The sequence below is a fragment of the Podarcis muralis genome, chromosome 7, assembly GCF_964188315.1.
Source record: "Podarcis muralis chromosome 7, rPodMur119.hap1.1, whole genome shotgun sequence".
Taxonomy (NCBI): domain Eukaryota; kingdom Metazoa; phylum Chordata; class Lepidosauria; order Squamata; family Lacertidae; genus Podarcis; species Podarcis muralis.
In genome coordinates, this window is record NC_135661.1 from 7,087,540 (window position 1) to 7,110,809 (window position 23,270).

At 50.4% G+C, this 23,270-nt stretch overlaps 1 protein-coding gene and 1 pseudogene across 7 annotated transcripts in view; one reads left to right on the forward strand and one right to left on the reverse strand.

The window, feature by feature from the left end:
• RAP1GAP (RAP1 GTPase activating protein) overlaps positions 1–23,270 on the forward strand; it is a 108,754-nt gene that overhangs the window by 50,780 nt on the left and 34,704 nt on the right. For 5 of the 7 annotated variants that reach the window (XM_028741450.2, XM_028741449.2, XM_028741444.2 and 2 more), the window contains exons 3-8: positions 618–717; positions 12,518–12,553; positions 14,581–14,628; positions 15,592–15,630; positions 16,688–16,873; positions 22,722–22,825. In XM_028741450.2, the coding sequence (XP_028597283.2) occupies positions 12,536–12,553; positions 14,581–14,628; positions 15,592–15,630; positions 16,688–16,873; positions 22,722–22,825 (395 nt within the window). In that variant the 5' untranslated portion in view covers positions 618–717; positions 12,518–12,535. Of the gene's footprint in view, positions 1–617; positions 718–10,822; positions 11,224–12,517; positions 12,554–14,580; positions 14,629–15,591; positions 15,631–16,687; positions 16,874–19,132; positions 19,212–22,721; positions 22,826–23,270 lie in introns of those variants that run through there. The other 2 variants (XM_028741447.2, XM_077931117.1) reach the window with 2 other exon arrangements.
• LOC114602797 (iron-sulfur cluster assembly 1 homolog, mitochondrial pseudogene) lies at positions 5,835–6,376 on the reverse strand (annotated as a pseudogene).

Sequence of the window (23,270 nt, forward strand, 5' to 3'; positions counted from 1 at the left end):
GGCTTTAAACCCTGGAGAGCAGCTGCCAGCCAGTGTAGACAATATTGAGGCAGATGAACCCAATGTCTTGGTAGAAGGCACCTTCCTGTGTTTTAAGGGAAGGGCCCTCGCTCAGTGGAAGAGCCCCTGCTTGGCATGCAGAAGGTCCCGGGTTCAATTCCTGCCGGCAGCATCTCTAGCTAGGGCTCCCTACCTGAGACTCTGGAGAGCCACTGCTGCCAGTCAGTGCAGACAGTACTGGGCTGGATGGGCCCAATGGTTTGACTCGATAGAAGGCAGCTTCCTAGGTTTCTATTCAAATCAGCCCTTGATTCAGAACCATGAGGACTGGGATCTTATTTTATTTTTAGAGGACGGACGCTCGTGTGCCTTTGCTTCTAGAAGGTTCCGGGTTCAATCTCTGGGGAAGAGACTCCTTGTCTGAAGCTGTTGCCAGTCATTGTGGGTAATACTGGGTGAGAGGAACCAATAGTCTAGCTGGGTTAAAGGGTTACCTCCACATTCAGATCCTCTCCGGATGGCCTGGACGTTTTCCATCTCTGCTGAACTCGAACCCGCGACCCTTGGGCACCTGGACTCTGTCCCCTCTTCTGACAGGACTTTCTCTCTTTCCCCAGCAAACACAGTGATGGGCCAGCCAGCTTCTCCTTCAGTGGCCCCTTAGAACTGCCTTCTCTCGGCGCCAACCTCCCTCAGGCTGCTCTCCGCCACCCCAAGGTAAGAGTCCCCATCACTTTTCATTTTCGGGGGGAATCGTAGAGTTGGGAGGGACCCCTGAGGTTCATCTAGTCCAACCCCCTGGAATGCAGGGATCTCTTTGCCCAATGTGGTGCTTGAACCCGTGACCCAGAGATTAAGAGTCTTGTGCTCTGCCAACGGAGCCAACGGCCTCGGTCCAGTATACCTGAAGGACCGTATACCTCCACCTCCATCATTCTGCCCAGACACTGAGGTCCAGCACCGAGAAGCCAAGTTACAGGGAACCAGGCAGGGCCTTCTCGGTAGTGGCGCCCTCCCACCAGATGTCAAAGAGAAAAGCAACTGCCAAACTTTTAGAAGACATCTGAAGGCAGCCCTGTTTAGGGAAGCTTTTAATGTTTAAAAGGTTATTGTATTTTAGTGTTCTGTTGGAAGCCGCCCAGAGTGGCTGGGGAAACGCAGCCAGATGGGCGGATAGAAATAAATTATTATTATTATTATTATTATTATTATTATTATTATTATTATTTCACCGGCTCAGCCAAAGTGCCCAAGAGTAGCCTCTGGCAGCCCCTTCGCTGCCCAGCTGTGACACAACACCCCTGCAGGGCTGCCTGTGGGTCTTGTTCTCTGCCACCAACCTGCCGCTTAGGCAACGAACTGCAAGGAGCAATCGGCTTTATTTAAAGCCTCTGCCCTGCTCTGCCCTGCCCTCAAACTGTGGGGCAGGAAGAAGTCTGGTTCTGCAGTGGTTCCCAGTGGGTCATCTAGCCCAGCCCCCTGCTGCGTCACTTGCCAGTCAGCACAGAAGGCCCCAGGTGCCATTCCCTGGTGGCATCTCCAGTCTTTCTGCTGCCAGTCCGTGTAGGCAATACAGAGCTAGGTGGTCTGACTCAGCATGAGACCCCTAGGTATGACGATCAGCCCTTGACTCAATGAGGACTAGAATCTTGCATTATTTTGTGGGCGGAAGACCTGGAGTGCTGTAGGCGGGCACCGAGCGGCTTCTGGTTACGAAGCAACCCCTTGAGGCCCAAAGCAAGCTCCCTTCTCCACAAAGGTGAGTAATGTCAAGGGAAACCAAACCTCTGCATCTCACCCAGCAAGGCAACCCGGAGAAGGTGCCTGCCAACTCCACCTGCCTCTGGTTGCATATTAATAATAATAATAATAATAATAATAATAATAATAATAATAATAATAAATTGTATTTATATCCCACCCTCCCCAGCCAAAGCCGGGCTCAGAGCGGCTAACAACAGTAAAATAATACAGAATAATAATAATAATAATAATAATAATAATAATAATAATTTATTTATACCCCGCCCATCTGGCTAAGTTTCCCCAGCCACTCTGGGCAGCTCCCAATCAAGTGTTAAAACAATACAGCATTAAATATTAAAAACTTCCCTAAACAGGGCTGCCTTCAGATGTCTTTTAAAGATAGGATAGCTGCTTATTTCCTTCACATCTGAAGGGCGGGCGCCACTACCGAGAAGGCCCTCTGTCTGGTTCCCTGTAACATCACTTCTCGCAATGAGGGAACCGCCAGAAGGCCCTCGGCGCTGGATCTCAGTGTCTGGGCTGAACGATAGGGGTGGAGACGCTCCGTCAGGTATACAGGACCGAGGTCGTTTAGGGCTTTAAAGGTCAGCACCAACACTTTGAATTGTGCTCGGAAACGTACTGGGAGCCAATGCAGATATCTCAGAACCGGTGTTATGTGGTCCCGGCGGCCGCCCCCAGTCACCAGTCTAGCTGCCACATTCTGGATTAATTGCAGTTTCCAGGTCACCTTCAAAGGTAGCCCCACGTAGAGCGCATTGCAGTAGTCTAACCGAGAGATAACTAGAACATGCAGCACTCTGGCGAGACAGTCTGCGGGCAGATAGGGTCTCATCCTGCTTACCAGATGGAGCTGGCAGACAGCCGCCCTGGACACAGAATTAACCTGCACCTCCATGGACAGCTGTGAATCCAAAATGACTCCCAGACTGCGCACCTGGTCCTTCAGGGGCACAGTTACCCCATTCAGGACCTGGGAGTCCCCCACACCCACCTGTCGCCTGTCCCCCAAAAACAGTACTTCTGTCTTGTCAGGATTCAAGCTCAATCAGTTCATTATAAAATCAGCTCAAATCAAATTGATGGCAACCATTGGGCTAGAGTTCTGTGAGGATTACCAAAGGAGGGGGTCAGACTGTGCCTTGGCCAAAGGCCTGGTGGAACAGCTCTGTCTTGCGGGCCCTGCAGAAAGATGTCAAGTCCCACAGGGCCCTAGTCTCTTGTGACAGAGCGTTCCACCAGATCGGGGCCACAGCCGAAAAAGCCCTGGCTCTGGTTGAGGCCAGCCTAACCTCCCTGTGGCCCGGGACCTGCAGTTCTGCCCTCTTCCTTCCTTCCTCCTCCCTGCCCACCTCCAGCTCACCCCCCAAGTTGGGGGTCTTGTTACCAGGCAGTTGGGGGAAGGGGCTCGCTGCTTCCTGAGGCTTGCAATGCTTTGAGTCGTCCTCCATGCACAACTCTCCCCCCCCCCCGCCTGCCCGTGTGTGTGATGCATAGCTCCAGCTTGTGGGTGGTCCCCATGGCAACGGAGGCGCCCCCGCAGGTCTCTGGGGTGAGGAGAGCCTGAATCATTAGGGCTCCGGAGGAGGAGGAGGATGCTGTGCCCTTGGCCCAGCGAGGGGCCACTTTGGCATTTGGGGCAGGATTCCTGCTTGCCCTCGGCTGCCTTGCTGCCTGGCAGCGATGGGCACTGTCCCTCCTCTGTTGTTCGAGGCAGATGAGCTGGTGGGCATCCCGTGAAACTGTTTGCAACAGAGAAAGAATGGGGTTTCTGCACACAGCACAGACTTGAACTATGGATGGCTGCCAAACCCAGTAAAGGTAAAGGTAAAAGGACCCCTGACCATTAGGTCCAGTCGTGACCGACTCTGGGGTTGCGGTGCTCATCTCACTTTACTGGCTGAGGGAGCCGGCGTACAGCTTCCGGGTCATATGGCCAGCATGAATAAGCCACTTCTGGCGAACCAGAGCAGTGCCCAGAAACGCCGTTTACCCTCCCGCTGGAGCGGTACCTATTTATCTACTTGCACTTTGATGTGCTTTTGAACTGTTAGGTTGGCAGGAGCAGGGACCGAGCAACGGGAGCTCACCCCGTTGTGGGGATTCGAACCGCCGACCTTCTGATCGGCAAGCCCTAGGCTCTGTGGTTTAGACCACAGCGCCACCCGCGTCCCAGAGAATTGCCCAAACCCACATAAGGCTGTCAGTGGCTACTGGGAGGTACTGATGCTTCTAAAGAACACTTGCTGGGAGCTGCAGAAGGAACAGCTGTTGCTGCTGCCCTCAAGGTCCTGCTTGCAGGGCTGGGCAATTCGCAGGGTTTGGCCCCTGTGAAAACATGAAGCTGGACCAGGTGGGCCGTTGGCCTGATCCAGCAGGTTCCTCTGATGTTCTTAGCATCTTTTCTTCCGTGCACTTGGCACATTTATCCTGCAAGGGTGGTGGGGAGTGCAGAGCAGGAAATTCATAGAATCATAGAGTTGGAAGGGACCCCAAGGGTCATCTAGTCCAACCCCCTACAATGCAGGAATCTCAGCTAAAGCAGCCATGGCAGATGGCCGTCCGACCTCTGCTTTAAAATCTCCAAGGAAGGATAGTCCATTCCCTCCCAGGGGAGACTGTTCCACTGTCAAACGACTCTGACTGTCAGAAAGTTCCTCCTGATGCTTTGTCGAGATCTCCTTTCTTGTAACTTGAAGCCATGGGTTCGAGTCCTACCCACCAGAGCAGGAAACCCTCCAACCAGCCCTGCTCAAAAGAATCACTGACCTCCTCCATCAAGGTGTCTAGAAGCCATGGGTTCGAGTCCTACCCTCCAGAGCAGGAGAAAACAAGCTTGATCCATCTTCCCTTTGACACCCCTTTAGATATTTGAAGATGGCTATCCTATATCCTCTCAGCCTCCTCTTTTCCAGGATAAACATACCTAGCTCCTTCAACCATTCCTCATAAGGCTTGGCTTCTAGACCCTTGATCATCCTAGTTGCCCTCCTCTGCACACATTCCAACTTGTCAATATCCTTCTTAAATTGTGGCACCCTGAACAGCACATAGTATTGTAGGTGTGATCTGACCGAGGCAGAAAAGAGTGGTACTATTACTTTCCTTGATCTGGACACTAGACTTTTGTTGATGCAGCCTAGAATAGCATTCACCTTTTTTGCTGCTGCATCACACTATTGCCTCATGTTAAGCTTGTGGTCCACTAAAACCCCTAAATCTTTTGCACATGTAAGTGTCCCCCATCTTACATTTGTGTGTCTGGTTTTTCTTGCTGAAGAGCAGAACCTTACATTTGTCCCTACTGAAATTCATTTTGAATTTCATTTTGAATCCCAATTCTGTCTTCAGAGGCATTGGCTACCCCTACCCATTTGGTGTCATCTGAAAATTTGATGAGCACCCCCTCAATTCCTTCATCCAAGTCATTTCTAAAGACATTGAACAACAACGGGCCCAGGACAGAAGCCTGCTAACTTTTTTCCCTGGATGACGAGGAACCATTAATGAGTACTCTTTGTGTTCGGTCAGTCAACCAGCTACAAACCCACCTAATAGTTATCTCACCCGGTCCATATTTTACCAGCTTCTCTGCAATAATACCATGGGGGACTTTGTCAAACACCTTACTGAAATCAAGATACACTATGTCCACTGCATTCCTCTGAACCACCAAGCTTGTAACTCCATCAAAAGAAGAAATGAAATGTGTGCGGCATGTCTTCTTTTTGAGAAACCCAAATTATAATTTTAAAAACCACTGAATGGCGTGTGTGTGTGTCTGAGGGTGTACCACTTCAGGGCTTGCCTGCCCGCCCGCCTGCCAAAGCTGTTGCTTCTGAGGCCCATATCCAAATCCTTGTTTTAGACCAGGGGTCAGCAACCCTTTTCAGCCATGGGCTGGTCCACTGTCCCTCAGACCATGTGGTGGGCCGAACTATATTTTAGGGGGGGGTGGATGAATTCCTATGCCCCACAAATAACCCAGAGATGCATTTTAAATAAAAGCACACATTCTACTCATATGAAAACACCAGTCAGGCCCCACAAATAACCCAGAGATGCATTTTTAAATAATTTTTTAAAAAACCACAGTTCTTTTATTCTCCTGGAAAGGCAGCTGTATATTACAAAGCCTAAAGATGTGAAAACACACACACTGAGTGATTACTTCAGAAAGCAGTTTTGTGGTCTTAAAAGTGACAGTCCTGGTGTTTTAAACGTTAAAGCTTTCTCCACAACCACACGTTCCTTTGATGTTTGGGTTATTGAAGACAAATTCACTGGACAGTTTGTCTTCTATATAGTCCATTTCAGTTCCTAGAAGTGTGAGTTGCGCTTTCTTTTCAATAAACACTCTAACACCATCCCGTACTACTTCCTCATCAGAGTCCCCCTTTGATTTTGTGTTTCCTAGTGTATGAGAAAGCCCATTACAGCCTCTTGTACGGACACCAACTTTAACACTTACATGGTCAGCTTTGTCTTTAAGCAGTTGTTTTATCTTCTGCACAGCAGATCGGGTCAGTGTAAGGGCGGCTCTAGTGGCCTGAATCTTCCTCTTGCTAACGGCCAGCCGAACAGTGGCTCTGACCATGGAAGAGGCCATCTCTCCCGCTCTGCCCTTTCAGCCCTGTCCTCTGAGGTTATCCATGGACACGGCGCATGGAGCGACCCAAGAGGTGCATTTTAAATAAAATAGCACATTCTACTCATGCTGGTAGCTTCGAGAACACTGTCCAACCATCTCGTCCTCTGTCGTCCCCTTCTCCTTGTGCCCTCCATCTTTCCCAACATCAGGGTCTTTTCCAGGGAGTCTTCTCTTCTCATGAGGTGGCCAAAGTATTGGAGTCTCAGCTTCAGGATCTGTCCTTCCAGTGAGCACTCAGGGCTGATTTCCTTCAGAATGGATCAGTTTGATCTTCTTGCAGTCCATGGGACTCTCAAGAGTCTCCTCCAGCACCATAATTCAAAAGCATCAATTCTTCGGCGATCAGCCTTCTTGATGGTCCAGCTCTCACTTCCATACATCACTACTGGGAAAACCATAGCTTTAACTATACGGACCTTTGTTGGCAAGTTGATGTCTCTCCTTTTTAAGATGCTGTCTAGGTTTGTCATTGCTTTTCTCCCAAGAAGCAGGCGTCTTTTAATTTCGTGACTGCTGTGATACCTCACCATTTTTCTCCAAGGAACTCAACGTGGAGTAGGTGGTTCTCCCCTCCCCGGGTCATTTAATCTCCAGGCGACTCCCTGGAAAGACTCCCTGGAAATGACCCTGAGGGCACAAGGAGAAGGGGACGACAGAGGACGAGATGGTTGGACAGTGTTCTTGAAGCTACCAGCATGAGTTTGACCAAACTGCGGGAGGCAGTGGAAGACAGGAGTGCCTGGCGTGCTCTGGTCCAGGGGGTCACAAAGAATTGGACACGACTAAACGACTAAACAACTCATGTAAAAACACACTGATCCCGGACTGTTCGCAGGCCAGATTTAGAAGGTGGTTGGGCCGTATCCAGCCGCCGTGCCTTAGGTTGCCTACCCCTGTTTTAGACTCAGTTTCCCTCCTTTTCGAAATGGGGAGAGAAATGGGGTTCAGTCAGTGCTCCATCCCTGCGAGGAAGAGGAGCAGGAGGCAGCCTCTGCAGAGACCCAAAGGCTTGCTTCTCTTCTCCCTTCCTCCCTCCGCCTCTGGGATGCAAATGAGGCACACAGAGAGGTGAAAGGGCTCCTTGTTTGGGGCTCCAAGAGCGGCTGCCAATGTCAATGGAGTAGAGTCCTTCCGCAAAGGAAGTGCCTGCCTGGAATCTCCTGCCCCCCCCCTCCACCTTCCTCCTCTGGGAGAGTGTGGGGCTGGGGGGGGGGGGATAGGCTCATGTGAAAACCACCAGCAGAAATGCAGGGAGGAAACTCCCAGCTCCTGCCGCCTTAGCAAAGTGACTTCCCCAGGGCACAAGCCTGGGCAGTGTGTCTGGAGGTCCTGGGCTGCCCAGATGAAAGGATTCGCTGATGGGGTGCAAAAGAAGCCGAGCAATATGTTTGGCACCATCCCAACAGCAGGAGTCGCTGGAAGGAGGTGTAAAAGCACCTTAGGGACCCCGCTCCAGATTTGTGCAAGTTTTACTCCCGAGCCTTCTTTTGCCTCAAAGATATTTATTGCGTAAGGCAGCAGAGGTTTATCTTCTATTTATTTTTATAGATTTCTTTATTTGGCTTTTCAAATTAAAATGCTACAATCACAAACACGCAACATACAACATAAAAACAAGATTCCACAGAATCTCCCGGACTTGCCTCCTCCCCTTTGTGGGTCCTTCCATGAATCATTTCCTTCATCTTTCATAATAATCCAAATCTTTTACGTCACCGTTATATCCAAAATTCACCATTAAACTACGAGTGTCATTCCAATCCTGCTAACGATTTTAACTGTTTACAATGTTTTTTTTTTTAGGTAAATTATAAATTTCCCCCATTCCTTATTAAAATTTCGGTCTTCCCGATTTTTGATTCTTCAGGTCATTTTTGCTGTTTCGGCATAATCCATCAACTTGATCTGCCATTCTTCTCTAGTCAGGACTTTGTCCTCTTTCCATCTCTGGGCTTAGCGGAGGTTTAAGGTCAGAGTTTTCCTTCTCCTAGATGGGCTACCTTCTCCAGTGGATGAGCCCCACCTGCCCCTCACTTGGCATGTGCCCCTAACACTCCATACACCTTCCCCAGGATTTGAATCTGTGTTTCCTTAGAACCCAGCTTGCCTTTGTTCCAAGCTGGGGGAGCTCAGAGCAGCTGCTTGGCATGCAGAAGGCCCCGGGCTCAATCCCCTGGGAGAGACTCTCCAACTTGAAATCTTGAAGAGCCTTTGCTGCCGGTCCGTGTAGGCAGCACTGAGCTAGATGGACCAATCTCCTGTCTCAGTCTAAGGCAGCTTCCTGCTTAAGCCAGCCCTTCAGAACTGTGAGGACGGGATCTTGATTCATTTTTTAAGGGAAGGACTGCAGCTGCATGGTAGAGACCCTGCTGGGCCTGCAGAAGGAAGGCCCCAGGTTCAGTCCCCGCTGGCAGCATCTCCTGCCTGAATCCCTGGAGAGCCATTGCTGGTGCGAAGCAAGACCTGCCCCTGGGCATTGGCCTAATCAGCACTGGCACGACACCGACATCTCTGTGAAACAGAAGATTTAAGAAATGGGTCCTCAAATGCATGTTTGTTTGGGCTCAACGAAAGGTGGAAGACTCCTAGTATTTAAGACAATATTGCCCTGGAAGACCCGACTGTGCACAAAACACCTTCCTATGTTTGTCTCTGGAGGGCGGCTTTGCTTGCTGGTACTGAGGGAGGCACTCGGCACATGCTCAGAGGGCCATGCCCATCATGGCTCCGTTTGTGCCGGGCTTAAGAATCCCGAAATTTGAAAGAGATTCTGGCCCTTGTGTGTGAGAGAATCAACTCCACTCTGAGAAGAGGGGGAAATGAGAGAGGGAGGGGGTGATCTTGGGCTATCCTCATGAGACCTCCACCCCCTGCCTCAAGGACCTGAGAGTCTATTGAGGATCTGCTGTCCTCACTTTCCCCATATCAATTAAAGGATCAATTAACTGGTTAAAAGAGCACGCTTAATTCTCTCTAATTAACTTGCTTTGATGGCCTTAATTGCAAATACAGACGAGGTGGTTGGGGGCGAGGGGAGGGGGGGAGAAGGAGAGGGTTATTCTTATTTCCTTGGTTCTGCTTTCACAGAGTTATGGCTGGAGGCTGTGTTTGTGTGTGTGTGTGTGTGTGTGTGTGTGTGTCCTGGGTATCTGCGAGATCTTGGATTCCTTAAGAGAGAATGAAAGTCTTTACCTTGAAGAATCATAGAATTGCACCATTATTACCGATAAAACAGAAACGGCTTAAAACATGGGGGAAAGACAGGCATTAGAAAGCAATCCAACCCTAATAAAATCAAAGCACACAAACATATATCAGACTTACCGGTATTCATAAATACACATAATCACAATAAGAACACAGCAGCCTTTCCTTAAAACACAGTTGTAGTGCTGGAAAGGGGACCTAATGGGTTATCTGGTCCAACCTTATTGCAATTTTAGGCCCTTATGCCAAGCATTGCCTTGTTTTATATGTGTGTGTGTATAAACACACACAAAACAACAACATATAAACACACAGTGATGCATTTGCAGCTTATAAGCATGGAAAGAAAATAAAGTCCCGACCAATCGGTTTTCCATTATTGCATCCATCAAAACTTATTTACACTGTTGAATTTATCTTAATGGAACGAAGATAAAGTCCCGACCAGATTAAGTTGATGGATTATGCCGAAATGGCTAAAATGACTGGAAGAATCAGAAATCAGGAAGACTGAAATTTTAATAAGGAATGGGGGAAATTTATGATTTATCTTAAAAGCGACTGCAAACAGTAAAAATCGTTAGTAGCATTGGAATAACACTTGTAGATTAATGGTGAATTCTGGATATAATGGAGAGGTAAAAGGTTTGGATTATTATAAAAGATGCAAGAGGAAAGGACTTAATAGTAGGACCCACAAAGGGGAGGAGGGAAATCCAGGAGATACCTTGGAATCTTGTTTTTATGTTGTATGTTGGATATGTGACTGTAAAACTTTGATTTGAAAAAGCAAATAAATATAAATATCGTCATCGTCATCATACTTCTGAATGGAACAAAAGACCCGCAAACTATGAGCATTTAAATAAAACAATTTCTTAATGCCAAATGATACATTTTGAGAAATGATGGGAGATGCTCCTCCTCCTCCATCCTCTTCTTCGCTGCTGTGAAACTTTGCCTTCTCCAGATGTGAGTCCTGGAGAGAGAAGCTCTTTTTTCCTGTTTGGAGGTGAGGGGAATCCTAGCAGCACGCGCCTCCCCTCCACCTTCCAGGCTCCCTCCCTCCTCCCATTCATCCCCCTCAAGTGTAGGCCAGTTGCCATGGCGACCCCAGTGGTCCAGGCCCCAGCCAGCCAGCTTCCCTCCCTCCCTCCCTGCCTCCCTCCCCCCATCACACACACGCACACACCCGGGAAGGGTTGCATCCGGCTGCAGGGACCTGCCTCTCCTCCGGCAGCACCTGGCTCCACGCCCAAAGAGTACACACAGCGCAGCAGATCCCAGCAGATCCGCCAGGCGGGCAGGGGAGAACCCCTGGAAAGCTTGCCGAGCTGGCTTCCCTCCTCTCCCCGCCGGGCTCCTGCGAGCAAGGAGGCGGAAGGGAGCTTTCGCCATGGAAGCTGCCCATCCCCAGGCAGAGGCACAGAGCCTCCAGCGCCCCGGGCCGGGTGTGGGCAGGATCTGAACCCGAGACCCACGAAACAGCAGCAGGAGAAGGAGGAGGAGTAAGGCTGATGGCCGAGTGGCAAGCTCTCCCGGGGACCCCCGGGCTGCCCCCTCCTCGGAGGAGGGAATCCGTAGAGGATGGCTGGAGCGTGAGTTAACCCCTCTTTGGGGGGCTGTCTCTTGGCTTTAGGGGGTGGTGGTTGCCACAGCCTCTGGGGGGTGTCTGGGGGTCCCTGCTCCTGACGACCCTTGACTTAGGGGAGCAAAGAGAGCAGACCATAAAGGTGTGGGGGGGAGCTGGGGGGGGAGGCAGGAAATGTACAGGAGTTTGGTGGTGCTAGAGCGAGGAAGGGGCTCTATCTGGTGTTAGTCCTACTTAGAGTAGACCCATAGGGTTTCCCACTGCGTGGCCGCAGCTGGGCGTGATCCGGCTCTTCTTGCATTTCCATGGAACTTCCAGGTCCATAAGCAGTCTATCGAGATTCCTAGATTCTTAGGGGTATTTGGCGAGAATGCTGGACTAGATGAGCCTGTTTTCACTCATTCAAGTGGACGTGCAGGGCCGTTGATTTCAGCGGGTCTACTCGGAGTAGCCAGATCCAGGGCAGGCGGAGTGGTGGTGTTTTTTTTGCAAATTCAGAAAGCAGAGTTGTCTTCCCGGGTCCCTCTCTCTTTCTCCCCTGCCAAGCGCTGACCTCCTTCCAAGAAAAGTCATTAAGCCAGCCTTATGAGGAGAGAGCCTGTTAACCCTTTGCGTGCTGCGCTTCTGGGCTCTCTCACCTGCTGCTGCTTTGTGCAAGGGGGGGGGCGGGGGGGCGACACTGAGCCTCTCCTGGGTCCTGGTGAAGCAGCCATGTTTGTGGGCACTGGGTATGCCCAGGACTCCCTGCAGATTTGACAGCCGGGGAGGGGTGAAGGAGGTGCGGCTCTTCTCTTGAACCCTATCTCTGCCGCTGCTGTGGATTTGCTACATAGACCCTCTCTCAGACTCGGTGCCACCTCTGTGGAATGGGAAGAAGGCCAGGCTACCCCGCGGGGTTGTTGTGAAGGACCGTTAACCGCCATCCTTGCCAGGGTTGGTGTTAGGGGGTGGTCTGAACCCTTGGGGTGTTTTTCTGGTTGGCGGACGTTGACTGGGCCCAGATCCACTAAGCCTCTGACCCCCAGTGATGCTCAGACGCACACCCCACCACCTTAATTTTTTCCTGGGTGACCTTGGGGGCCAGTCACTGCCTCTCTCAGCCTAACCTACCTGGGAGGGTTGTTGTGGGAAATTGAGTACCCCTGATTCTTGCATCATTCTCAAGTGCCTGTTTAAAAGTGGATCTTGCCAACTCTCAGGCTGTGTTTAAAGCCTCTTTTTTTGCGGGGGGTGACTATTTCTGACCCCTCCCATGCAGCCAACCATCACCCACTACTTCCTTTCTCCCCAATCTCTTGCAGAACACAGAGCTGTTTGAAATGATTGAGAAGATGCAGGTGAGTCAAATTTACCTGGCAAGACCTGCCTGGACTTGCACCCGGGTCTGACAGAGGTAGACCGGAGGGTGACCAGACACTCGGGGCAGCCTAGGGGGAATGTGGGCAGGGCAGGGTCTCCTTCCTGCCCCAGGGGATAAAGGTGCTTTTAGGACAGGGAGATCTTTGGGCTGGAAGCAAGGAAGGCAGGGCAGGGAGAGGCAGCTTTCAAGAATGGCCTTCCCCGATTTGGCGGGGTTTGTGTGTGTGTGTTTTGGATTACAACCCTCAGCAGACAGCACAGGACATGGTCAGGACTCTGCACTTGTAGAGTCAGAAGGGTACCCTAGCGGTCATCTAGTCCAACCCCATGCAGTGCAGGAATCGCAGCTCAAGAATCCCTGATAGGTGTCCACCCGACCTCCGCAGGGCCTGTAAGACAGAGCTATTCCACCTGGCTTTCAATTTGAACTTAGCCTGATCTTTTATTCCCCTTCCTTCCCTCCCACTCCCCTTTTTATGAAGATTACCCGCTCTGGGATCCCACAGCTGGTCTCCCTGCTGGACCAAATAGGACTAATTTAGCCAGCTAGCCCTGGTGATCATCTAATGTTTATTGGATGGATTTCCCCCTAAAATTGATTTTTGAATTCTGAATTTATTGTTATTCCCGTTTTCTATTGTTTTTTATGCTGTTTTTGTTGCATCAATTAAGTGTTTTAAATTTGTTGTTAGCCGCCCTGAGCCCGGTTTTCTGAACCGGGAAGGGCGGAGTGTAAATAAAAATTTATTATTATTATTATTATTATTATTATTATTATTATTATTTATTAAAAACCTCCAAGGAAGGAGAGCCCAGCGCCTCCCGAGAGAGCCCGTTCCACCGGAGGGGCGTGCGCATATGTGCGTGTGGAAAAAATGCATCTCTTTATGTGACGTGATGCAAATTTATACCATTAGTCATTGCACGAAGACGGTGGATAGACAAAAAAGTGGCTTCTGTGGAAGATGAATGATAGAAGATTCAAGACAGATGAAAGTCCTCCTTCGTGCAGTGCATCGTTAGACTGTGGAACTCCCTCCCACAGGAGTGATGGCTGCCAACCTGGATGGCTTTAAAAAGGAGAATTAGACAGATTCACTAGCCTTGACGGCTATGCTCTGCCTCCTTGCTGGAAACCACAGAAGGAAGGGCGCTGTGATGCTCAGATCCTGCTTACAGGATTCTCATAATATGCACCAGGTTGGCCGCTGTGGGATTAGGATGCTGAAACAGAGGAGCCGCACCCTCCAGCCTGATCCAGGAGGCTCTTCTTACATAAATTCTTTCACAACAAAGCGCCAAATGACTCAACAGGAGCCTGGCTGGTTGTGGGGCAGGACGGGCTGGGGGGCCGGATGGGAGACGACTTTGGTATTGCTCAGTAAACAGAAGAAAGGACCCCGGATCTGTGCATGTGAGAGAGAGAGAATCTACAGTTGCAAAGGGAAGAGACCTCTCGTTTCTCTGCCTCCGTCCACCACCTTTTCAGGGATTTAATCCGCAGGAAAAGGTGGTGTTGGAGGATTCCTGGCCACCTTGAAATCGCAGCTCCCTGGAAACTGTCGCTGAGGCATTGGGGGATCCACGCTCTGTGTATGCTCAGAGGGGATTTTCAGAGAGGGGCTGCCCCAACTGAGAGAGAGAGGCAATCCTTGATGTCGCTTCCGGGCCTGAAATGTGGAGGAGCTTTGACCTGACCCCCCAAACGCCACAGACCTGGCTGTTTTTAAAAGCAGGGAAATGGACATATGGCTTTAATTCCACCTACAGAAGCGTCCTCTCCGAGGGCTCGTTTCAGAGCCGCCTCTCTGTCAACATACTCCTTTGTCCTGCAAACATCATTGTCCCGTTCCGCCTTGCCTGTCCTTGTGCCAAGCAGGATGTGTCGTCGCCGTCCTCCCCGCCCCCCTGCCTGTTCTCCAAAGCAAAGGTGCTCTTGGCTTGCATCCCCCCGGGGGGTGACCATAGCCAGGTGTTGACTCTGTGCCATCCATGTCTCTTACAGGGCAGCAGGATGGATGAACAGAGATGCTCCTTCCCTCCTCCACTGAAGGTATGTCCCTCCTTTCCTCCTCCTCTCGGGTACCCGTTGGGCATTGGGGAGAAGAGGGCAGCCCCAGACAACCTGGCCCTTCCTGAGCGCTGCTCCCCATCTGCTGGGAAATTGGGCCTTGCAGCCTGGAATGGGTTTCTGCAGTGGGTATCCTTTAATAGGCCAGCCTTCCTTTCCGCTCAGGTTTCGGGGGCTCCAACCTGTGCTTCTGCCAAGCTCTGCACGGCTGGCAGAGACCCCTCTGTCCCCTTCCCCTGCTCAACTCTGGGAGGTCCCTCCAGCCAGGAAATGCAGCAATGTTTGCAAGCCGCTGTGTAGGGCTGTCACCCCAGAGAGATCTGTCTTGCCTCGGATACTTCCAAAGAGTGGGGCTCTAACCTTCAGGGTTAGAGCCACTGCACAAGGTCCTGGGCTCGTTCCCCCACTGGCAACATCTTCTGGTAGGACTGCCTGAAATCCTGGAGTGCTGCTGCCAGTCAAGGTAGGCAACACTGAGCCAGATGGCCTAGTGGTCATAAGGCACTTCCTTATTTAAATCAGAAACATGAGGACTAGCATCTTACTTTACTTTGTGGGGAGAGATGCTGCCGGCCAGTGTTGGCATTGCTGAGCTAGATGGACCCAAGGTTCTGTCTTGGCATTAAGGCGGCTGCTTACGTAATGGCATCCTGTTCTCCCCACCCCTGCAACCCGCACGCACGCACACACACACATGGCCTGTGACTTTTACTCTAGGTAGAGCACAGCTGGTACCTCATTCTGCCTCGTTTCACCTCCAGATCCTTGCAGCAAACCCATGTGGCACAAGTCAAGGTGCCCAGCACCCATCCATGTGGCTGGCAGCCATTGAGGCTTCCTTCAAATGTGCAAGGAGCCGTTTCGGTGAATTTTTACACAGACGCGCCCGCCCTGTTTCTCCTTTCCCACAAGTTGGTTAACCCGACTCTACTTTGTGTTTTGCAGACTGAAGAGGACTACATCCCTTATCCCAGCGTCCACGAGGTAAGGAGCAGGCCGTGTCACAGGGAGAGGTTTGTCTTCTGTGGGCTGAGGTGGCTCTTCCACAGGCAGGAGCAGTCTACCTCTGGAAGGGCGATTGCTGGAAGCAAACAGAAATAAGTGAGCAGGTGGGAGCTGTCTCCTTCGTACCCGGAAGCATCGAGTTGGAGTTGGCCGCTTCTGGAGAGTGATGCGTTCTACCCAGCTCAGTTTGGCTCGGAGTAGATTTTGAAGGAACGTCCCTACATTAGTGATGGCCCTTGAGTCTACTCTGAGTCATACTGGTGCCGGATGCTGCCCAGTAAGTGGGGCTTTGGTCTGAAGCAACGGTAGCTCGCTGTGACTTGTCTGCAAAGCGTTTTGAGGATAAAATTGCTTGCATCCACCGGGATCTTGACTTGGGATCTTGTTGCAGCAGATGAATCTCATGGGGTGTCCAGAGCATAGTCTAGTCCTGTTGTGTTGGATGAAGTGATTAATGCCTCTTTGCGAGAGGAGGTGGTCAAGGAACTCTTCCGTCAGCTTCGGCTGGAGGCCCAGCTGTGCCCCTATCTGGACAGGACTTTCTAGGTTAGATTACTGCAAGGTGTTAGACATGAGGCTGCCTCTGAACACCAGAAACTTCAGCTGGTGCAGAAATCAGCGGCCATTTGGCTCACCAGGGCAAGACAGTTTGACAGTATAAGTCCAATCCTGGGCAACTGCACTAGCTGCCAATTAGCTTCTGGTCCCAATTCAAACTGCTTTGAATGGCTCTGCACTGCAATACCTCTCTCCATATGAAGCAACCCAGACCCTGCAATCATCATCTGAGGCCCTTCTCGGAGCCAGAGGGTGGAAACACAAGAACGGGGCCTTTTCAGTGGTGGCTCCCATTTGCGGAATGCTTTCTCCAGGGAGTTGTGTTGCAAACTGCCCTGTGATCCTCAGATGAAGAGTGGCACAGAAAAGTAATTTTAAAAAAATCAAATTAAATAAAGAGGCACTTGAGAGCCAAACCCCCAACAGACCATTCCTGGTTATCTACAGGCACCTCAATCTTCTCTCACCCCTCTTCCAGGTTCTGGGCCGAGAGGGCCCCTTCCCCCTCATCTTGCTGCCCCAGTTTGGGGGCTACTGGATCGAAGGCACCAACCACAAGCTGTCGAGCATCCCTGAGACAGAACTGCTCCAGTCCCCGACCTGCAAGGTGAAGTTGGAGAGCAACCACACAGCCCGGCTCTACCGGAAGCACTTCCTGGGCAAGGCAAGTCTGTGCCCCCTCTCCAGGTGACGACGCCCTCCCTAACTCCTTATGGTTCCCACCCACTTCCTTGACAAAATGCCTGAGCAGTTCCGATTGGCCAGTTTCCATTCCGTTCTACACACACACCATGCATTTAAAGCATGTGACTCCCCACTCCCTGCCCAACAACAACAACAACAACAACAACAACAACAACAACTTATCCCCCCCCCCATCTGGCCTGGCCTCCCCAGCCACTCTGGGCGGCTTCCAACAGAACATTAAAAGCACAATAGAACATCAAACGTTAAAAACTTCTCTAAACAGGGCTGCCTTCAGATGTCTTCTAAAAGTCAGATAGTTGTTTATTTCCTTGACATCTGATGTCCACAGGGCAGGCGCCACTACCGAGAAGGCCCTCTGCCCGGTTTCCTGCAACCTCACTTCTTGCAGGGAGGGAACCACCAAAAGGCCCTCAGCGCTGGACCTCAGAGTCCGGGCAGAACGATGGAGGTGGAGACGCTCCTTCAGGTATACTGGGCTGAGGCCGTTTAGGGCTTTCAAGATCAGCACCAACACTTTGAATTGTGCTTGGAAATCATATTGTTAAAGATGCTAGGAACTGTAGCCACAATTCACCCTAAGGTCCCAGGGCGGGTTTAATACAATATGAAAAACAATTCAAAGCAACTTGCAATTATAAAACCAAGGGGACCCTAAATACCATTTGATTGTAAAATAATAATTCAAAGCAGTTTACAAAGAAATTAAAACATTAACATTTTCAGGAAGAACAATTAAAAAAAAACTTTTTCAAAAATTAAAATCAGCAGTATATTAAGAACAAATTAAAACACACATCAACATTCTACGTGGCTGGACAGGCTTTGCCTAAACTAAAAGGTTTTTAGCAGGTGTCAAAAAGAGCACAGCGAAGGCGGTTTCCTGGTTTCAACAGGCAGGGAGTTCCAAAGTTTTTGCGCTGTCGTACTGAAAGATTGGGACGTGGGTGGCGCTGTGAGTTAAACCACAGAGCCTAGGACTTGCTGATCAGAAGGTTGGCGGTTCGAATCCCCGTGACGGGGTGAGCTCCCGTTGCTCGGTCCCTGCTCCTGCCAACCTAGCAGTTCAAAAGCACATCAAAGTGCAACTAGATAAATAGGTACCGCTCCAGCGGGAAGGTAAACGGTGTTTCTGTGCACTGCTCTGGTTCACCAGAAGCGGCTTAGTCATGCTGGCCACATGACGCAGAAGCTGTACGCCAGCTCCCTCGGCCAGTAAAGCGAGATGAGCGTCGCAACCCCAGAGTCGGCCACAACTGGACCTAATGGTCGGGGTCCCTTTACCTTTACTGAAAGATTGATTCCGGCTTGCAAGCTTCAGTCAGGTGGTCCTCAGCTTGTTTGTGGATTTCTGTCCAAAGACAAGGAGACAGCGCATCCTTTGCATTAAATTATATTGATTTTTAATCGTATTTTTATTGCTGCTTTTAGTTTTAGTTTATTTTATTGCATTGCAACTTAAATTCTGGAATTCAAAATGTTAAATGCAATATATAAGAAATCAAAGGGGCCATTAAAAGCGCAAATAGAAATCCTACAACATTTGGCTCAACGGGTTACAGTTGCTATGACAGGCAGCCAAATTTTTACGTAGTTCGTCAAAACCCTTCATGATTTCCAAGTGGTCCGTGGCCCCTGGGTGTGTGTCCCCAAAGCAGGCAGCGATAGGCGCGCATAGCAATTGGTTAATCTGTGGGGAAAATAAGCAATCTGAGCTAAAAATTCATATCAAAGAAAGATAGCCAGTAACAGAATAAAATAAATTCTTTGATAACCTCTGCACGAACAATCTGACAGCCAGGTGACTGATAAGCGTCAAGGCGAGGAATCTTTAGCACCAAATGAATAAGTTAATGCAATACATAAACGTTTCCATAAATTGACCAAAGTCAAGCGGGGAGATTAGATGCAGAGTCCCACTTGGGGGCCAAAACTAGTTGGGTTGTTTTTTGGGGGGGGCAGGAGGGGGACACCTCAGCTTGGCATCTGGAACCTTCAGCTAAGGCAGGTGTGGGGAAACTTTGCTCCTATGGATGTTGCTGGACTACAACTCCCATCATCCCTGACCACTGCCTGGCCTTCCCCAGAATGATGGGAGTATGTCTGGAGGGCCGCAGGTTCCCCAGCCCCGAAATAGACCATCACACGCCTTCACTGCCCTGGCTACCTTCCCTGGCACTCTGCCTTCTCCTAATGCTCAGATGGGCAACCTGTGACCCTCAGATGGTGCCAGACTCCAGCCCCCATCACCCCTGTTAGCCGTACACCTGGAGGACCAAAAGTTGATCACATCAGAGGTGAGGGTCCTCTTCCTCTTCCTCCTCCTTCTCCATTCCTGTTCCGGTCCCGTTTCCATGTTCTGTTTGCCAACAAATTGTTTTGGAGGGCTTTCAGTGGCAAGCTGGCCGGGGTCATCTTCATGGCCCAGCAGGTCCGTGGCGACATGGGGGTGAGCTCATGAGGGTTGCCCTCCAAGTGGGAACTCTGCCCTCCTCCTCTGGGCATCGCCAAAGTCCTCTGAGCAGGCTGATTTGCATTTCAACCTGTTGTTTTCCTTCTTTTTTCTTTCCTCTTTGCGGTCCTCGCCAAGCGGGAACTGCTCCGTGTGTGCCAAGGGCGGGGCTCTGGGTTGTGCCAGGGACGGCCTGGGTAGCTTTGTGCCACCCTGGGAGGGCAGAGCGTTTATCGCTCCAATTTCCCCTTTTCCTCCTCTCCTCCAGCAAACACAGGTCCCAAAGTTTAAGGCTGATTAGAAAATGCCCACACTGTCAGAGGTAGTAAATGCTTCTGGATATAATAATAATAATATACTACTACTAGAGGGACGCGGGTGGCACTGTGGATTAAACCACAGAGCCTAGGACTTGCCGATCAGAAGGTTGGCGGTTCGAATCCCCAAGACGGGGTGAGCTCCCGTTGCTTGGTCCCTGCTCCTGCCAACCTAGCAGTTCGAAAGCACGTCAAAGTGCAAGTAGATAAATAGGTACTGCTCTGGCGGGAAGGTAAATGGTGTTTCCGTGCGCTGCTCTGGTTCGCCAGAAGCGGCTTAGTCATGCTGGCCACATGACCCGGAAGCTGTATGCCGGCTCCCTCAGCCAATAAAGCGAGATGAGCGCCGCAACCCCAGAGTCAGTCACAACTGGACCTAATGGTCAGGGGTCCCTTTAACTTTACTGCTATTACTACTACTAATAATAATTTATTATTTATACCCCGCACATCTGGCTGGGCTTCCCCAGCCACTCTGGGCGGCTTCCAACAAAATATTAAAATACAGTAATACATCAAACATTAGAAGCTGGAAACCACGGGGGGGGGGGGCTCTGGCGGGTTCCCTTGGGGGGCATCTGGTTGGCCAATTTGAAAACAGGATGTGGTGGGACTTGGTTGCACCCCCTTTGACCCGATCCAGCAGGCTCGTCTTATGTTCTTGGGAGGTTTAATGGAGTCTCTGAATCCTCTTTCGGGTTTGCTGTGCACCCAGGAAAGATGGCAAGGGGTATAAAGGCAATGCTCTGAGGGGAAGATATGGGGGTTCCTTGGGAGGTGGTGGACTCTCCTTCCAGTGTGGTGTAGTGGTTAAGAGCGGTGGACTCGTAATCTGGTGAACTGGGTTTGATTCCCCGCTCCTCCACATGCAGCTGCTGGGTGACCTTGGGCCAGTCACACTTCTCTGAAGTCTCTCAGCCCCACTCACCTCACAGAGTGTTTGTTGTGGGGGAGGAAGGGAAAGGAGAATGTGAGCCGCTTTGAGACTCCTTCGGGTAGTGATAAAGCGGGATATCAAATCCAAACTCTTCTTCTTCCTTCCTTCCTTGTTTTTTTTTTAAAAAATGTTTTATTAACACATTTAGGTTGGAGGGCCACCTTTCAGGAATGCTTTAGTTGTGGTTGCTGCGGCGCAGAGGGTCAGACTAGATGAGCTTTGGGGATCCCTTCCAACTTTACGGTTCCATGGCTCTCTCTTTTCCTCTCACAAAAAACATATCCTTCCTCCCTGCCCTGCTCCCCTCCTCCAGGTTGCCTTTACACAAATCTGTGTGCTGTTCTTTATTATTATTATTATTATTATCAGTAGTATTAGTAGTAGTATTTATTGAATTTCCGGCTGGGGCCTTGTCCATAAAGGGTAACAGAGAGATGGAAAAGTTACCGAAAGGGGCGACTGAAACAATCGAGGGGAAAGTTTGCAGCTTTCGGGGCTTGTAAGATTAGGGGGAAAGGTGGGGGGGCACGAAAGGGTGTTTATAACATTATGTGTATTTTCGGGAGTCACCTTATTTCTGTGACGGCAATGTTTGGTTTTTTTAAAGCTGCTTTTCATATTGCATTTTAATTGCGGCGATTTTTCTCGTTCCACGTGGGGTAAAGAAAGTGGGAGCTGTTCTCCCCCTCCCAAAGCACCAAGACCCCGTGGCCCCATTAACTGAAAGCTGGAAGTTGCTGGGTAGACCAAAAGAGGATCTCCTCTTTTTGTGCTGGTTTTGAACTGTGGAACTCGGAGCCGCAGGACAGGCGCCAACTCCTGGGCGGACAGATTCCAGGGAGAAAAATTTGCCTCTCGCGCATGGAGCCTCCAGGTGCAGGAGCAGTCTACCAGCTGCTTAGGGGAAAGACAGCAAAGGGAGGCTTCCTGCTTTGTCGGCTTTCCCAGGGAGCACCTGGTTGGCCAATAATAATAATTATTAATAATAACAACAACAACAACAACAACAACAATAATAATAATAATAATAATAATAATAATAATTTATTATTTATACCCTATCTGGCTGAGTTTCCCCAGCCACTCTGGGCGGCTTCTAATCAAGTGTTAAAAACAATACAGCATTAAATATTAAAAACTTCCCTAAACAGGGCTGCCTTCAGATGTCTTTTAAAGAGAAGATAGCTGCTTATTTCCTTCACATATGAAGGGAGGGCGTTCCACAGGGCAGGCGCCACTACCGAGAAGGCCCTCTGTCTGGTTCCCTGTAACATCACTTCTCGCAATGAGGGAACCGCCAGAAGGCCCTCAGTGCTGGACCTCAGTGTCCGGGCAGAACGATGGAGGTGGAGACGCTCCTTCAGGTATACAGGACCGAGGCCGTTTAGGGCTTTAAAGGTCAGCACCAACACTTTGAATTATGCTCGGAAATGTACTGGGAGCCAATGCAGATCTCTCAGGACCAGTGTTATATGGTCCCGGTGGCCACTCCCAGTCAACAGTCTAGCTGCCGCATTCTGGATTAATTGCAGTTTCCAGGTCACCTTCAAAGGTAGCCCCACATAGAGCACATTGCAGTAGTCCATGCAGGAGATAACTAGAGCATGCAGCACTCTGGCGAGACAGTCTGCGGGCAGATAGGGTCTCATTCTGCCTACCAGATGGAGCTGGTAGACAGCCGCCCTGGACTCAGAATTAACCTGCGCCTCCATGGACAGCTGTGAGTCCAAAATGACTCCCAGGCTGCGCACCTGGTCCTTCAGGGGCACAGTTACCCCATTCAGGACCAGGGAGTCCCCCACACCCGCCCACCCCTGTCCCCCCAAAACAGTACTTCAGTATGCCTCCAGACACTCACACAAGACCTTCACCGCCTTCACTGGTTCTGATTTAAAAGAGAGGTAGAGCTGGGTATCATCTGCATACTGATGAACACCCAGCCCAAACCCCCTGATGATCTCTCCCAGCGGCTTCATAGAGATGCTAAAAAGCATGGGGGAGAGGACGGAACCCTGAGGCACCACGGAGCTGGGAGCCTGCATTGTGGGGGGGTTTCCCTCCATTCTTATATTCACCTTTTTCCTCCCCACCACCAACCCAGGAGCACTTTAACTACTACTCTGTGGACGCAGCGTTGGGGCACCTCGTCTTCTCCCTCAAGTACGACGTGATTGGAGATCAGGAGCACCTGCGCTTGCTCCTGCGGTGAGTGGGAACAGAGGGGGAGCTGCGAGGGCAGGAAAACCCAAGTCTTGAAACCCAGGGCAGCTGTTGCTTCCACTGAGAACTGAGCTCAATGGACCAAGGGCCAGTGGCGTAGCGTGGGGGGTGCAGGGGGGGCCGGCCGCACCGGGCGCAACATCTGGGGTTAGGGCAAATCCACAGGTTAGGGGGCGCAAATCCACGGGTTAGGGGGCGCAAATTACTTGCCTTGCCCCGGGTGCTGACAACCCACGCTACGCCACTGCCAAGGGCAGCTCCCTCTTTAACTCAGAACTTCATTCGGAATCTTGAGGACTAGAATTTTTAATTTTATTTTTAAGTGTGTTATCTCTTTCTCTCTCTCTCTTTGTTTCTTTCTGGTGAAACTCACTGGGAAAATAATAAATCTAGATAACAAATCTTTTTATAAAAGAACGGAAATGGTTTA